The following is a 16,340-nucleotide window of genomic DNA, read 5'->3' on the forward strand; positions in this document are numbered from 1 at the left end:
TGGAAGTTTTCCTTCCCTTTCTATTTTTTGGAACAACTTGAGAAGGATAGGTATTGTCTCTGCTTTAAATGTCTGGTAGAATTCCCCAGGGAAGCCATCTGGTCCTGGACTCTTATTTGTTGGGAGATTTTTGATAACTGATTCAATTTCTTCACTGGTTATGGGTCTGTTAAAAGTTTCTATTTCTTCCTGTTTGAGTTTTGGAAGAGTGTGGGAGTTTAGGAATTTGTCCATTTCTTCCAGGTTGTCCAGTTTGTTGGCATATAATTTTTCATAGTATTCCCTGATAATTGCTTGTATTTCTGAGGGATTGGTTGTAATAATTCCATTTTCATTCATGATTTTATCTATTTGGGTCCTCTCTCTCTTTTTGAGAAGCCTGGCTAGAGGTTTATCAATTTTGTTTATTTTTTCAAAAAACCAATTCTTGGTTTCATTGATCTGCTCTACTGGTTGTGTTTTTTTTTTTTATTCTATATTGTTTATTTCTGCTCTGATCTTTACTATTTCACTTCTTCTGCTGGGTTTTGGGTGACTTTGCTGTTCTGCCTCTAGTTCCGTTGGGTGTGCTGTTAGATTTTGTATTTGGGATTTTTCTTGTTTCTTGAGATAGGCTTGGATTGCAATGTATTTTACTCTCATGACCGACTTTGCTGCATCCCAAAGCGTTTTGATTGCTGTATTTTCATTTTCATTTGTTTCCTTATATTTTTTAATTTCTTCTCTAATTGCTTGGTTGTACCATTCATTCTTTAGCAGGATGTTCTTTAACCTCCATGCTTTTGGAGGTTTTCCAGACTTTTTCCTGTGGTTGATTTCAAGTTTCATAGCATTGTGGTCTGAAAGTGTGCATGGTATGATCTCAATTCTTTTGTATTTATTGAAGGCTGTTTTGTGACCCAGTATGTGATCTATCTTGGAGAATGTTCCATATGCACTCTAGAAGAAAGTATAATCTGCTTCTTTGGGATGTAGGGTTCTAAATATAACTGTCAAGTCCATCTGGTCCAATGTATCACTCAGGGCCATTGTTTCTTTACTGATTCTCTGTCTAGATGATCTATCCTTTGTTGTAAGTGGAGTATTAAAGTCCTCTGCAATTACCACATTCTTATCAATAAGGTTGCTTATGTTTGTGATTAATTGTTTTATATATTTGTGTGCTACCGAATTTGGTGCATAGACATTGTAATTGTTAGCTCTTCCTGATGGATAGACCCTATAATTATTATATAATGCCCTTCTTTATCTCTTGTTACAGCCTTTAATTTAAAGTCTAGTTTGTCTGATATAAGTATGGCTACTCCAGCTTTATTTTGACTTCCAGTGGCATGATAAATAGTTCTCCATTCCCTCACTTTCAATCTGAAGGTGTCCTCAGGTCTAAAATGAGTCTCTTGTAGACAAAAAATAGATGGGTCTTGGTTTTTTATCCATTCTGATACCCTATGTCTTTTGATTGGAAGATTTAGTCCAATTACATTACATTACATTCAGTGTTATTATTGAAAGATATGGGTTTAGAGTCATTGTGATATCTGTAGGTTTCATGCTTGTATTGATGTCTCTGGTACTTTGTGGTCCTTGTAACATTTTACTCACAGAATCCCCCTTAGGATCTCTTGTAGGGCTGGTTTACTAGTGATGAATTCCTTCAGTTTTTGTTTGTTTGGAAAAACCTTGATCTCTCCTTCTATTCTGAATGACGGGCTTGCTGAATAAAGGATTCTTGGATGTATATTTTTCCTGTTCATCATATTGAAGATTTCTTGCCATTCCTTTCTGGCCTGCCAAGTTTCAGTAGCTAGGTCTTCTACTACCCTTACGTGTCTACCTTTGTATGTTAGGGTCCGTTTACCCCTAGCTGCTTTCATAATTCTCTCTTTATCCTTGTATTTTACCAGTTTCACTGTGATATGTCATGCAGAAGATCGATTCAAGTAATGTCTGAAGGGAGTTCTCTGTGCCTCTTAGAATTCAATGCCTGTTTCTGTCCCCGGATCAGGGACGTTCTCAGCTATGATTTGTTCAAGTACACCTTCAACCCCTTTCTCTCTCTTCTTCTTCTGGAATTCCCATGATACAGATATTGTTCCATTTGATTGCATCACTTAGTTCTCTAATTTTCCCTCATAATCCTGGATTATTTAATCTCTCTCTTTAAATTGGGTTGAGGGTGGGGGTCAGGAGGAGTCAGGGAGGTCGGGTGCTCAATAGGGATGGGGGTCAGGAGTGGACGGGGAGGTCAGGTGAGGAGTGGGGGTCAGGAAGGGACAGGGAGGTTGGGTACGAGGTGAGGGTCAGGAGGGCATGGGAGGCTGGGTGCAGGGTGGGATCAGGAGGCTCCAGGAAATTCAGTTGTCAGGTGGGGGTCAGAGAAGACAAGGATCTGGTGCGGGGTGGGTGTCAGGAGGGGACGGGGAAATCGGGTGCAGTATGGGGTTGGGGGTCAGGAGGGGACGAGGTGATCAGGTGTGGGGTGGTGGTGGGGGTCAGGCGGGGATGTGAGATTGGGTGTGGGGTGGGGGCCAGGTGGGGCAGGGAGTTTGAGTGGGCAGTGGGGGTCAGGAGAATCGGGGAGGTTGGCTGGGGGGTGGGGGTGGGGGTCAGGAAGACACAGGAATATCAGGTGTGGGGTGAAATCACAAGGGTCCAGCAAGGTGGGTGGAGGGGTGGGTGTGAGGAGGAGTCAGGTGGAGATCAGGTGCCAGGTAAGGGTGGGGGTCAGGATTTGATGGGGAGGTGAGGAGGTGAGAGGGAGATCGGGGTCAGGGTAGTAGTCAGGAAGGGACGGGGAAGTCAGGTGCAGGGTGGCGGTGGGGGACAAGAGGGAACAAAGTGATCGGGTGCTTGGCAGGAGTGGGGGTCAGGAGGGGACGCAGAGGTTGGGTGCAGATTCCAGGTCAGTAGGGGATGGGGAGATCCGGTGTAGGGTTGGGGTTCAGGAGGGGATGGGGCTTGGGTACGGGGTGGGATCAGGACTGGCCGGGAAATTCGGGTGTCGGGTGGGGGTCAGGAGGGGACCAGGTGATTGGGTGTGGGGTGTCAGTGGGAGTCAGGAGGGGATGGCGAGATTGGGTGAAGAGTGGGGGTCAGGTGGGATATGGAGGTTGGGTGCAGATTCCGGATCGGGAGTGGATGGGGATTTGGGGTGCTATGGGCATTTGCTATGGGATTTGGCTATGGGCATTCCCAAGTGTGTTCAGGGCAAAAGCTTTTCAGAGCTCGGTAATTCATAACCATCATAGCTATCGTTTGTTGACTTCTGACTATATGCTGGTCACTGTATCTAAATTAATTCTCCTAGGGGCACCACCTGGGTGGCTCAGTCAGTTAAGCGTCCGACTTCGGCTCAGGTCATGATCTCACCACTCATGAGTTCGAGCCCCGCATCGGGCTCTGTGCTGACAGCTCAGAGCCTGGAGCCTGCTTCGGATTCTGTGTCTCCCTCTCTCTCTGCCCCTTCCCCGCTCGCACTCTGTCTCTCTCTGTCTCTCTCTGTCTCCCTCTCAAAACTAAATAGACATTAAAAACAAGAAGAAAAGAAATGAAATTAATTCTCCTAAAAGTTCTGTGGTGAAATTATCTGCTTTTCGCAAATGTGGAAACACAGGCTCACATAAATTGAGTGACTTTCTTTAGACAATAGGTAGGTTGGAAGTTTCAGAGCTGGGTCGGAATCCAGACCAATGTTCCTTTTTGTTTTGTAACTCTATTTTAAACTTTCTCCTTCATAATAAAGTGTACGTTTATTAGCAAAACCCTATGCAACCTCATCTTTGATGACCACTCAAGTTTCAGTCATTTGTCTCCATTCTGCCCCTCTCACTGTGCTCTAGTCACAGTGGCCGTTTTGTTGTTCGACACACTGCCCTGTTCTTACCTCATGATATTGCCACTTACTGTTCCTTCTTCCTAAAATACTCTTTCTCGAAATCTCCACACTACCCACTTCATCTCACTATTCAGGTTTCAACTCAAATGTCAACTCCTCAGAGATTTCTCCACAGCCCACAGCTATAGCAGCTGTCCCCCCCGCAACTCCCCCTTCTCCCCAGTTTCAACCACCTGCTGACCCATGAAAATGTAAACTCCCTATGGCAGGAACTTTTCACTTCTTATTCTTCACTATAAGCTCAGGGCCTACAACTATATGTGACCCACACTAGGTACTGAAGACATATTTATTTCCTGAAATAATGGTATCTTTGGTAAAGTGCCATATCTATTCCATTAATTAAGCTTCTGTGAAGTATGTGAGTTTGTTGTAGTTGCCCCACAGAAGTAATATGGATTCCCCCACACATCCCAGATTTGGTTTGGACATTGCATCTGATGCTGCTGTATGAGCACCAATAGGGAAGGAATGGTTTATTATTCACATAATGAGGCTTTCTGGGGAGAGATGGGCTGGTTCCCCAGCAGGACCAAGGCTGGCTTGAGAGAGCCAGGAAAGGAGACTGGCTTGAGATTTTATGGTGGTTAGGGGCTGGGGTTGGGGTGATGGTTCCTGTACATGGGCTAGGGCTTGTGTGGCTCAAGTTTCATAATTCCTTATCAGCTTGCCCAGGTGTGGGGCAGAAGAAGGGGGAGGAGTGGGACTTGAAAACTGTCAGTAGTCCAACATCAAAAAAACAAACAAACAAACAACAAACAAACAACAACACAGAGTTTCCCCATCTGGGTTCTGGCAATCTAAACCCTGATGTCACCCCCCCCTTCCCATCCTGCCCCACTCCTTACCCTTTCCCCCCAACACACACACAGGAACACCAAGGTTTTTTCATCCTTGCCTGTGGGTTAAAGTAGCAAGGGGGGAACTCTGTCTTCAGTGCTCAGTCATGACCCAATCTTTGTACCTAGTGACTATGTAACTGTCAACCTGCCAGACTGACCCCTAGGCCCGCTGGGCTTTACATTCCTATCCCCTTACAACCTGCCTTTTCCCTTTCTTCCAACCTCCCTGCCATCAGAGAACTCATAAAGATACATACACACATCATTTTCAAAATTTGTTGCTTTTATTAATTGTCACCATTGGTGTACCTTTTGGTGTAATGTTTAGTCTTTATGGGTTGGCTGTTTTTGCAGAGCTTCCCCTGGGGATGCAGAGAACAATTGTGGCTTTCTGGACTCTACTATGCATGGGACATTACTTGCAGAGGCAGAGTTGTCCAGGTTCTCTTGTTCTTGGGCTACCTTATTTGCATTCTTCCTGTTATGTGCCCTGTGGCAACAGACTAATATTTTCACCCTTTTTGTTTTCTTTGTGTTTCTTGAACTCTGTTTAAGGGCTAATTTTACCCTCTTGATGATTTGGTTCAACTGGTAAGATGAGAGAGGACATTAGTTTGACGGCAGTGGATGAGGGGGGGCGTGTGCATGGGAAGGGTAGATTTATAAAAGGCATATTGGCTGAAGAGGGGTTGCTGCCAGTCAAGGACAGGTAGGAGTCTTGGGGCATGGTAGATGAGGAAGCAGAGGAGGATCATGGGTTGTGTGATCTGACCTCTTCAATGTCTTTGGTGTTGGGTTGACAGGGTTTCTTCTGATTCATCCTCTCTCTCTTGCTTCTGGTTGACTGGTTAATGCTTATAATTGGTGGTTCTGAATCTGTGCTGCGTTCTTGTGGTTTCCCATTCACCTCTGCCATGTCTAAGTCAACAGTGGCTTGACCAACAGGGCTCCATACTCTCCCCAGCACAATGAAGAGCCATACTCTTCAGCGTTGTTTAGTCAGCAAGAAACTCCTCCCACCCAACGGTAGTCCTGGGGTGACTCAGACATCTCAATGCATGACCCCACCACATCCGGGGACAGGGAGAGAGGAGTAAAATGTGAGGGAGGTCCAAATTATCTTGTTAGAATAAGGAGGAGTTACTTCAACTCCCCTTAGAGAGCCTTCCCAAAGTGAACTTGCATCCTTCCTCATCTTCTTTGGTTCATTTGTGGTGGATCACATGGCAGAGAGAAGGTGTTTCTTCCAAGCCCCTCCCCATGCCCACCGTATTCGGTGGTTTCTTCTGTTCTCCCCAACTGTCCATCACTACCTGGTTTTTGTATGTTTTAACTAAAATCCTTCCAAGTGAATGAGGTCCTATTATCATCCCACTTTCCGCCAACAATGGCCTTAAGACCATTCACTATGTGGCAGCCATCAGGCAACTTTCCGTGTGTGTGTGTGTGTGTGTGTGTGTGTGTGTGCATGTGGTTACTGAATATACTTTGTGGAGGCCTTTACACCCTGCACACATTTATGTTTCTGTTTCCAAGAAGCCTCAGATTAGTATCATCAGAGGCCTCTCCCATGGCCATGGTTGAATTAAGCCTTTGGCTGTGCCACAAGGGTGCCCTACAAATGAGGATTAGGATCTTTTTTGGTCACAGAGACAACAGCAGCAGCAGCAGCAGCATTTTATAAATGTCCTAGTGTATTAATCAGAGTTCTCCAGAGAAATAGAAACAATGTATGAGGAATTGTCTCACATGATTGTGGAGGCCGAGGAAGTCCTATGACCTGCTGTTTGCATCCTGGAGGCCCAGGAAAGCCAGTGGGGTGATTCAGTTCAAGTCTGAAGGCCTGAGAACCAAGGGAGCTGATGATATAAATCCGAGTCTAAGGGCAGGAGAATATGTGATGAGAGGTCTCAGCTCTAGTGAGACAGAAAAAAAGAGGTAAGTTACTCTTCCTTCTGCCTTTTGTTCTATTCAGACTCTCAACAGATTGGATAAGACCCACCCACACTGGGGAGGACAATCTACTTTATGGAGTCCAGCGATTCAAATGCTAATCTGACAGAGAACAAACTGAGGGCTGATGGGGGGAGTGGAAATGGGTGATGGGCATTGAGGAGGGCACTTGTTGGGATGAGGCACTGGGTGTGTTGTATGTAAGGGATCAATCATGGGGATCTACTCCCGAAGCCAAGAGCACACTGTATCCTCTATATGTCAGCTAACTTGACATTAAATTACATACTAAAAAAAGAAACAAATGCTAATCTCATCTGAAAATACCCCCGCAGAAATAACATTTGCCCAGAAATAACATTTAATCTGGGCACCCCATTGCCAGTCAAGGTGATACAAAATTAACCATCACAAGATGGGTCACACATCATACATCACAAGGGTCATCACAAGTTGGTGTCAACTTGACACCCATACACATATCCTTAAACCATACTTAATCTCAAATAAGACAATAACAAGGTCATAATTCCCACTAACATGATACAACTATCCTGGATAGAGCCAAAATGTGCTTACCCCTTCCCCAGAAGCGGCGTTAAAGTCTTTGAGTGATGATATTTGCTCGTCCCCTTGATACCCCATAACTTAAGTACTATAACTTAAAAGTAACAAAACTTAAATACTATGGTATAAAATCAATACATATCATGTCACATGATAAGAGAGTAAGAGAGGAAAGGAAACACACACACACACACACACACACACACAAACACACACACAGGTATTCATAAGGAGGAAATACTCATGATGATTACAGTCCTTGTTTCTGTAACTGGTAGCATGGTTATAGTTGCTACCTTCTTTCACTGCCCAGTTTGTATTCTCTTTGCCTTTAGCAACCATCTCAGTTGTTTTTTACCTGGTGGGGTAATTCCAACCTTCATTTAAGCCTCTGGGCCATTAGTAGTCCTGCCTGGATTGGGTTGTTGTAGTTTTCCATTGACCTTAACCACAGAACATAATACTAAGAGACTTAATAACAAGAGACACCCTTATATCTCTTGCACTTCAGTCTTCCTTGCCTCCACTCCTTGTGGAGTAGCAGTCCAATTTCCCTTGGCAGTCAGAATCAATCACCCCAGCCAAGACAGGAACCCTCTTCTTTGCCTGTTGATTCACAGGCATGAGGAGCCCAAAGTGGCTGAGTGACAGTCTTAACTTTCAGTTCAGTGGAATCATTATTGTGTCTCCTGGTAGAGGCATCCCTCCCTCTGAAACTAAGACTGCTAGGCCAGCAGAGCATAAAGTTGTGGGAAGAGGAAGCCAAAAAAAATTGCTAGTGGATCACTAGGGGTAATAAGGAGTGGTGCCACTTCCATTTCCACCCCTTGATTCCTGGACCCATGAATCCTGGCTATGGGAGAAAGAGCACCATTTACTGGATGTTGATTCAGAGTATATACAGCTTTCTGGAAAACTTTGCTCTAGCCCTGCAAGGTATTGCCACCTAGCTAGCACTGTAACTGAGTCTTCCAAAGGCCATTCCACTCTTCTATCAAGCCAGTTGCTTCAGGAGGGTAGGGAACATGGTAAGACCAGTGAATTCTATGGGCATGGGCCCATCGACACACTTCTCCTCCTCCTCCTCCTCCTCCTCCTCCTCCTCCTCCACCTCCTCCTCCTCCTTCTTCTCCTCCTCCTCCTCCTTCTCCTCCTCCTCCTCCTTCTCCTCCTCCTCCTCCTTCTTCTTCTTCTCCTCCTCCTCGTCCTCCTTGTCCTCCTCCTCCTCCTCCTCCTTCTCCTCCTCCTCCTCCTTCTTCTCCTCCTCCTCGTCCTCCTTGTCCTCCTCCTCCTCCTCCTCCTCCTTCTTCTTCTTCTTCTTTGACTCACTTCTTTTGCTGTGAAGTGAGTTCCTTTATCAGAAGCAACGTTGTGTGGAATGCCATGAGGGTGGATAAGTCACTCTGCAAGTCCACAGATGGTGGTTTTGACAGAAACATTGTGTGCAGGGAAGGCAAACCCATATCCTGAGTAAATTGTATTCCAATAAGGACAAAATACAGCCCTCTCCACAATGGAAGGGGTCCAATGTCATCAACATGCCACCAGCAGCTGGTTGATTACTCTGAATATCGGTGCCATTTCAAGGATTCACTGTCGGTCTCTGTTGCTGGCAGATTGGACACTCAGTGGCTACAGCCAGGGCAGCCCGGTGAGTTGAAGTCCCTGTCGCTGAGTCCACGCATCACCTCCATCCCTGCTACCATGGCCACTTTGTTCATGAGGCCATTGTGCAAACATAAGACTGGCTCGGGAAAGAGGCTGACTGGAATCCATAGGATGGGTCACCCTATCCGTTTGATTATAAAAATTCTCTGCTAAAGTCGCTCTTTTGTGAGCATTCACATGGGACAAAGATGCCTTCGTGCTTTTTGCCCATTCAGAAATGTCTTTTCCCCAAGCTTCTTTGTCACCAGCTCTTCAATGATGCTCCTTCCAAATCCCTCACCATTCAGCCAAACCATTGGCCAGGGCCCACTGGCTGGTATATAATCGAATGTCTGGCTGTTTCTCCTTCCAAGAACAGTGAACAACCAGGTATACTGCCGGGATCTCTGCCTATTGGGAGGGTTCCCCTTCACCACTGTCCCAGAGGGTGTCCTAGACTGGAGCTGTTGTGCCACACCTGTCCACCTGTGGGTCATGCAGAACCACCTGTAAACCAGGCTCAAGTCTTCTCTTCCTCTGTCCACTGATCATACAGAGCTCCTCATGAGGTCATAGGTGCAGGCTGGGAGGGAGAAAATCATGTAGCAGGTGTGGAGACTGTGGGCATTTGGGCCACGTTTTCACTTTTTAAAAAAAAATTTCAAGTTTATTTATTTATTTTATTTAAGTAATCTCTACACCCAGTGTAAGGCTCAGTCTCACGACCCTGAGATCAAGAGGCACATGCTCTTCCGACTCAGCCAGCCAGGTGCCCCTGGGCCATGTTTTTACTTCCTCATGCCTTCAGGACCTGCTCAAGCCTGGTTACATGTACACCATTTCCATTTGATGGTGTCCATGCCCAATTTTATGGCTTGGCGGACCAGATAACAGCCAACTTATGATGGGCAGCTCTAATTGCATGGTAACTTGGTGGCTTGTTGTCAGGTGTTCAGTCTCTAGTAAGGCCCAGTAGCAGGCCAAGAGCTGTTTCTCCAAAGGAAAACAGATGGTGCACGGCCTTGCTCCAAAATCCTAAAGGTCTGTGCTGTGATTCACCTAGAGGTACCTGCCAAGGGCTTCAAACGGCATCCTCAGCTGCCACCGATACCTCAAGCACCATCAGATCAGCTGGATCACGTGGCAGAGTAGATTGCACAGCCACCTGGGCTGGTTGCAGAGCCTTCTTTTGTTCTGGGCCGCCCTCAAAACTAGCAGCTTTTCAGGTCACTCAGTAAATGAGTCGTCGGAGTAATATACCCAATGGTGACTACGTTGCCTCCAAAATCCAAAGAGGCCCAGCAGGTGTTGTGGCTCTTTTTCTGGTATGAGAGGGGCCAGATGACTGCTTCGGATTATGTGTCTCCCTCTCTCTCTGCCCCTCCCCTGCTCATGCTCTCTCTCTCTCTCTCTCTGTCTCTCAAAAATAAATTAACATAATTTTTTTTTTTAAAAAAAGAGGGGCCAGATGCAATAACTTATTTGCTCAAGCAATGAAACCACATCTGGTACAGCAGCTGGAGTTGAAGTCACCACCTGGTTGAGTTTACGATAATGTACTGTCATTCTCTAAGATTCACCTGTCTTCTGCACAGGCCAGATAGGAAAGTTGAATGGGGATGTGGTGGGAATCAACACCCCCGCATCTTTCAAGTCCTTGATGGTAGCACTAAATTCTGCAATCCCTCCATGAATGTGGTATTGCTTTCAGTTTACTATTCTCCTAGGTAGAAGCAGTTTTAGTGGCTTCGACTTGACCCTCATCCCAAGGTCACAGGAGCCATGTGTAGTGGCAAAGAATGTCGATTTCAATTATGCATTCTGGAACTGGGGACATAGCCGCAGGATGGGCTTGAGAGCCCACTGGGCCCACTGTGAATCATACCTAAGTTAAAACTCCATGGATCACCTGACCTCCATCACCTCCTACTCTGACCGGTCGGCCAGAGTGATGTTTTGGGTCTCCTGGAATTAGCATCAGTTCAGAGCCAGTGTCCAGTAGTCCCTGAAAAGATTAACTACTTCTCAATGTACTCTTACCTTAGTAAAAGGCCATAGGTCCTTTGGGGAAGGCTGGGAGAAAAAAAGACTAGGAGTTATAAATTTTCAGCAGGGTGCCAGGGACCCTCCTCAAGGGAAACTGGCCTCCCCTTCTTTCAAGCAGTTCCGGGTCTGTAAACTGGTTCAAGTATAGAAATTAAGTGAGGCGCCATGACTTTCTGCTTTTAATGATTCAGGCTAGACTGGTGTTCACTTGACCTAGATGTTTTTCCTTATACAGATTAATTTAGTAGGCTTCCTATTCCACTTCTAGTCACATCATGCTCAATTAGCCCTTACGCTAGGGTCTGCAGGAGTCGGGCTATTCTGATTGCTGGTTTGCATCTGCCATCCATTAGAGAAAATGTAGTCACCCCCTGCCTTTGGTGATTAAGTGCCACCCATTGATCCCTGCCACAGAGGGGCCTGATTACTCCCACTGCATTTGGGTTTCCCAATTCAGTGACTGCAACTCCCTCTATGAGGTCTGACCAACAGAGGAGAGCAATCAAGGAGCTCTGCAAGGATGCTAATGCATCCTTCACAAATGCAGGCTTCACAGTATTTTTTTAAACTTTTTTTAATGTTTATTTATTTTTGAGAGAGAGAAACAGTGTGAGTGGGTGAGGGGCAGAGAGAGAGAGTGAGACACAGAATCCGAAGCAGGCTCCAGGCTCCGAGCTGTCAGCACAGAGCCCGACCCGGGACTCAAACTCACAGACTGTGAGATCTTGACCTGAGTGAAGTCGGGCACTTCACCAATTGAGCCACCCAGGTGCCCCATAGTCCTCCTCACAGTATTGGGGAAAGACCCTACCAGGGGGAGTGAGCAAATCCACTCTAACATTTCAACCCACCCGAGCCTTTTGATCCCTTCCTCTATACTAAAACGAGGCAGGTCCAGCATTTCTAATCTGTTCATGGTGAGCCGCCTTTAGGTCCATGTTGCAGCCAAACAAACAAACCTTTAGAGACCTTTCTAATTCCTGGAGATGCAATATTAAATGAAGGATGTCTGCTTAGCGAGCCCACGTCAATAAATTTGGCCCGATCCAACTTTATGTCCCTTCCACCGTCGTCCCACACCCTCAGTATCTATTCCCACACATGCTCCCCAGATTTCTGTCTGTATAAATTAGAAAAGTCAAGTCATTCTTTTGGAGTGGAACATACCTCCTCATGTGTCACACTTTGTAACTTGCCTGTAGGGGCCTGCTGGGACTTGAGTCTACTTATAGGTCTAGAAGCAAAAAGGGGTGGTGGGGGTAGGTCCTGAAGAGAATCAGCATTATCTTGCATGGCAACTGCCTCGGGGAGGCCATTATGGTTTCCTTGGGCAATGTGTGGTTAATCCCCTCAGAGGCGGGTGCAGAGGCCCATACCACTGTGAGCTAGGAGGCTGCTGCCACTGGGGGTAAATAGGCCACTTCTTCTGGGGGTGGGGAGGCCATTTCCACTGGTAAAGAAGACTCATCAGAATTTAGGGGCTCAATGGGGCACCTGGGTGGCTCAGTTGGTTAAGCATCCGACTTCAGCTCAGGTCATGATCTCGCAGTCCGTGGGTTTGAGCCCCTCATCAGGCTCCGTGCTGACAGCTCAGGGCCTGGAGCCTGCTTTGGATTCTGTCTCCCTCTCTCTCTGCCCCTCCCCCTCTCACACTCTGTCATTCTCTCCCAAAAATAAATAAATAAATAAATAAATAAATAAATAAACAAACAAACATTTTATTTTTTTATTTTTTATTTTTTTCAACATTTATTTTATTTTTGGGACAGAGAAAGACAGAGCATGAACGGGGGAGGGGCAGAGAGAGAGGGAGACACAGAATCGGAAACAGGCTCCAGGCTCTGAGCCATCAGCCCAGAGCCTGACGCGGGGCTCGAACTCACGGACCGCGAGATCGTGACCTGGCTGACGTCGGACGCTTAACCGACTGCGCCACCCAGGCGCCCCGAAATAAACATTTTAAAAAAAGAATTTAGGGGCTCAATGCCCCCAGCCTCAGCAGTGTCTTCCCACATGTAGTCTCCATCTCAACTTAGAGGATCCCATTGTTTCCCAATCCATGGCCTCAGTTTCACAGCGGGCACACTTCAAGTCTGGGAGTTCAACTTGCATTATAGTTCAGTTAGTTGCACTTAGGTTCTGCATTTGAATTTTCAGCAGTTTTGGCTCTGTGGCTAAAGAACGTTAGGATTTCTTAAAGGGCACACATAAAAGCCCCTAGGCCGGTGATGTGGTGTTTGAGCTGGGAATTCAAATCTCTGAGCTCATCCTTCCATTTAACCACGTTCCCAAACCACATTAGGAGCTACCAACCAATGTCATTATATTTGTTAGTTTTCCAAAGAGGTTCAAAAGTATCATAGAAGAGTCACCCAGCTCCTTGTTTCTTATAAGTAGTTGATTAGGAGTAGCCAGTGCATATATTTTGCATATCTCTATCAGCTTATGTCATAGGCTACCAGTGTTCTCTTTGCTACCAGAAACAGTCATGAGCATCTTTAAATCTAATCAGATTGGAGCCAATTCCAGAAACCTCAGAACCAATTCCGAGAACCCATCCTTAAAATTCTGTTCCTCTAGAACCACTCCTGGTACCAAATCTGTATTAGTCAGGGTTTTCCAGAGAAGCCAAACCAACAGATAATTCATTCATTCAGATTAGATGATAGATAGATAGATGATAGATAGATAGATAGATAGATAGATAGATAGGATAGATGAGAATGGAAGCTGAGTGGTCCCATGACCTGCTGCCTGCAAGCTGAGCGGGAGACCCGGCAAAGCTGATGGTGTAATTCAGCCTGAGTCTGAAGGTCTGAGAACCAAGGGAGCTGGTAGCAGTGTAAATGCCAGTCCCAGGGGGCAGGACAAGGTGAGATGTGATGTCACAGCTCAACAGTGAGGCAGAGGAAAGGCCTGGGGGAGAGACCAAATTCCTCCTTCATTCCTCCACTTTTTGTTTCATTCGGGCTCTCAATGGATTGGACGATGCCTGCTCAACATTGGGGGTCTACTTTACTGAGTCCACAGATTCAAACGCTCATCCCATCCGGAAGTACCCTTGCAGACACACCCAGAAATAACGTTCTGTCAGGGTACCCTATGCCCAGGCAAGCTGATACATAGAATTAGCCATCGAACCCAGTGAATGAGCCGCTTTTAGGAGCGTGACCTCAGCATGCACATAGTCACCACTCTTTGACACAGGTGACTGCCCAGTGGGACTGTGTATTGCACAGAGTATCTGCCTTTCTCCCTATAGAATGGGGGCCAAAAACGTAAGTGACAAAGAAACCATCGATAACCGACTATGTCAAAATTTAAAAGTTTTGTTCTGCAAACAGTACCAATCAAGAAAGTGAGAAGACAACCCATAAAATGGGCGAATGTATTTTAAAATCATGTGTTTGATAAGGGACTTCTATCCAGAACATATCAATAGCTCTTGCAAGCGAGGAATGCCGTTATTCTTAGAAACGGGAAAGTTTGAGAGTGGCAGACACTTTGTAAAACGATCCAACTTCCCTCAGCTTGCCACCCTCCACCCGCCATGTATCGATGGGGCAATTGAGACGCACCGAGGGACCACAGGGATACCGGCAGATTCTTTCCCTCAGTGCACACTTCTCCAAGTCCTAACCATGGTGGCCAGCGTCCCCACAAAGCTAAGGCAGCCACGTCTTGACCGCATTACCCGCGCCACATTTGCCCCTTTGTCTGTCCCCCTTCGTCTGGCGTCACTCCACCTTCCGCCAACCCCACGCTCCTACTCTAACCCTCCGTCCAGAATAAGAGGGGCCTGTTTGCACAGGCGCGCGAGGGAGACTGAGTTGCGTCGCGTACTGGGGGCGGGGCTTCGTCAGGGAGCCCTGGCTCTCCAGCGCTGCCGACGGGGTCTCCCTGGCGGCCCGTGGGCAGCCGGGCCAGCTTGGCGGGAACCAATCACATGCCAGAAACCTCACCAGAGGTCTGTCTGCGCAGGCGCCCTGGGCATCCCCAGCAGCCTTGCGCACGGAGGGGCGGAGCTTCGTGAAGCAGTCCCAGCGCCTCAGCGGTCGGTGGGGCGCGCGTTTTGGCGGCGGCCTCTGAGCGGGCGGGTGTGGGGGCCATGCAGGCCCCGGGCGACGGTGCGGACGGCGCGGACGGCGCGGACGGCGCGCAGATCCTGGACGACGGCGCCGGTGGTGCGACGGGTAGTGCTGGCTCGTCCAGTGGCCCCGGAAATCCCGGAGGCCGGGACGGCACCGCGACGTCGGGCACCGTGGCTGGGGAAGCTCCCCAGGTCGAGGGGGCATCGCCCGCCCCAAGGCAGGGGGGAGAGGCTTCGGCCTCGGCCTCGGCCTCCGGGGAAGCCTCAGAAAAGCAAGTGTTGGAATTGTATCCTTTCCAAGGAGCTCCCGAGGTCGGGGGGGCAGTGGGGAATAGCTGGGAGGGGAGGCAGGTGGGGGCCCCGTTGGATGGGCGGGAGAGGTTTCGGGGACTTGCGGGGGCACAGAAGGGAAGTGGTGGGGGGGGGCTGAGGGAGGCTGGAGGAAGCAGCTGGGGGTGCCGTGATGCACGTTTCCTGAAGGGGCGGCCGAGGTGGTCTTGGGTGGCCCTAAGGGCGGTCTGGGGGAAGGCGGGCCTCCGATGGGCAAGGAAGCCTCCTCCATGAGGTCCACCCAGATGTGCCTTAACCGAATGTCCACCAGTGCCCTCACGGTGCCTTTCCTGTGTTACGTGGATGCGGAGCTGACCTACCAGTACCTGACCTCGAGTGCCGAATGCTACCACGAAGCGGTTCACACGGAGCTCACAGTGATTGGCAGTGACTTGTTTATGTAAGTTCTAGAAGGGGCTGGCGGGAGGCAGTGGGAGCTGAGGTAACCTCTGCCCGACGGACACTTCGGTTGGAGATGTGCAGACACCAAGGGCTTGGTCTAAGGAGGCACATGGGGCCCCGGGTCTGTGGCAGCCTCAGGGGTTGCTCTAAGGGAGACACGGAGGAGTAACCTTGAGGGGGGAGATTGGAGTGAGGAGGGCCAGGAGTTCTCAAATCTAAAGTGATTTCCTTTTCCCCTTACTTTTAGCCGACTAACTGCTGAAGACCCTGTCCTCCTGCAGATTTCCACCGCCTCCTTGCTCAACCAGCTTTTCATGGTGGTGCAGACCATGCAGCACTTGGTGCCCGCGATTTTTTCTAGGCCTCGGCCTGGAAAAGGGGGCTGAGTCCATGACAGTATCCAGTGGAAGGCCATGTGCCCTTCCCCAGGGGCATGACCTTTGCAGTAGTTGCCACTTTATTTCTGGGGCTTGGTTATTTGCCTGTACTGGCCCTTGGGTGCTCTGTGCCCACTTGTTTTGGTTGCTGCTTAAAGAATACAGATAATAAAACTGAGTTAATGTTCCGT

At 47.9% G+C, this 16,340-nt stretch overlaps 1 protein-coding gene across 1 annotated transcript; it reads left to right on the forward strand.

Annotated features, from left to right (window-relative positions):
• Positions 1 to 6,526: 6,526 nt before the first annotated feature.
• On the forward strand, positions 6,527 to 16,337 carry LOC123383456 (cancer/testis antigen 1-like). The gene is made up of 4 exons (XM_045051058.1): positions 6,527 to 6,675; positions 14,932 to 15,327; positions 15,642 to 15,770; positions 16,020 to 16,337. Exons 2-4 carry the CDS (start codon positions 15,059 to 15,061, stop codon positions 16,156 to 16,158), a joined length of 537 nt encoding a protein of 178 aa, XP_044906993.1. The 5' UTR covers positions 6,527 to 6,675; positions 14,932 to 15,058; the 3' UTR covers positions 16,159 to 16,337.
• Positions 16,338 to 16,340: the final 3 nt, after the last annotated feature.

Source organism: Felis catus, chromosome X (assembly GCF_018350175.1).
Source record: "Felis catus isolate Fca126 chromosome X, F.catus_Fca126_mat1.0, whole genome shotgun sequence".
NCBI lineage: Eukaryota > Metazoa > Chordata > Mammalia > Carnivora > Felidae > Felis > Felis catus.

What these genes read in the sequence shown, in the direction of transcription:
- LOC123383456 (XM_045051058.1), top strand. Translation starts at nt 15,059, where the DNA reads ATGCAGGCCCCGGGCGACGGTGCGGACGGCGCGGACGGCGCGGACGGC. An exon ending in GAAAAGCAAGTGTTGGAATT is followed by an intron (nt 15,328 to 15,641) that starts GTATCCTTTCCA and finishes AATGTCCACCAG; the next exon opens with TGCCCTCACGGTGCCTTTCC. An exon ending in ATTGGCAGTGACTTGTTTAT is followed by an intron (nt 15,771 to 16,019) that starts GTAAGTTCTAGA and finishes CCTTACTTTTAG; the next exon opens with CCGACTAACTGCTGAAGACC.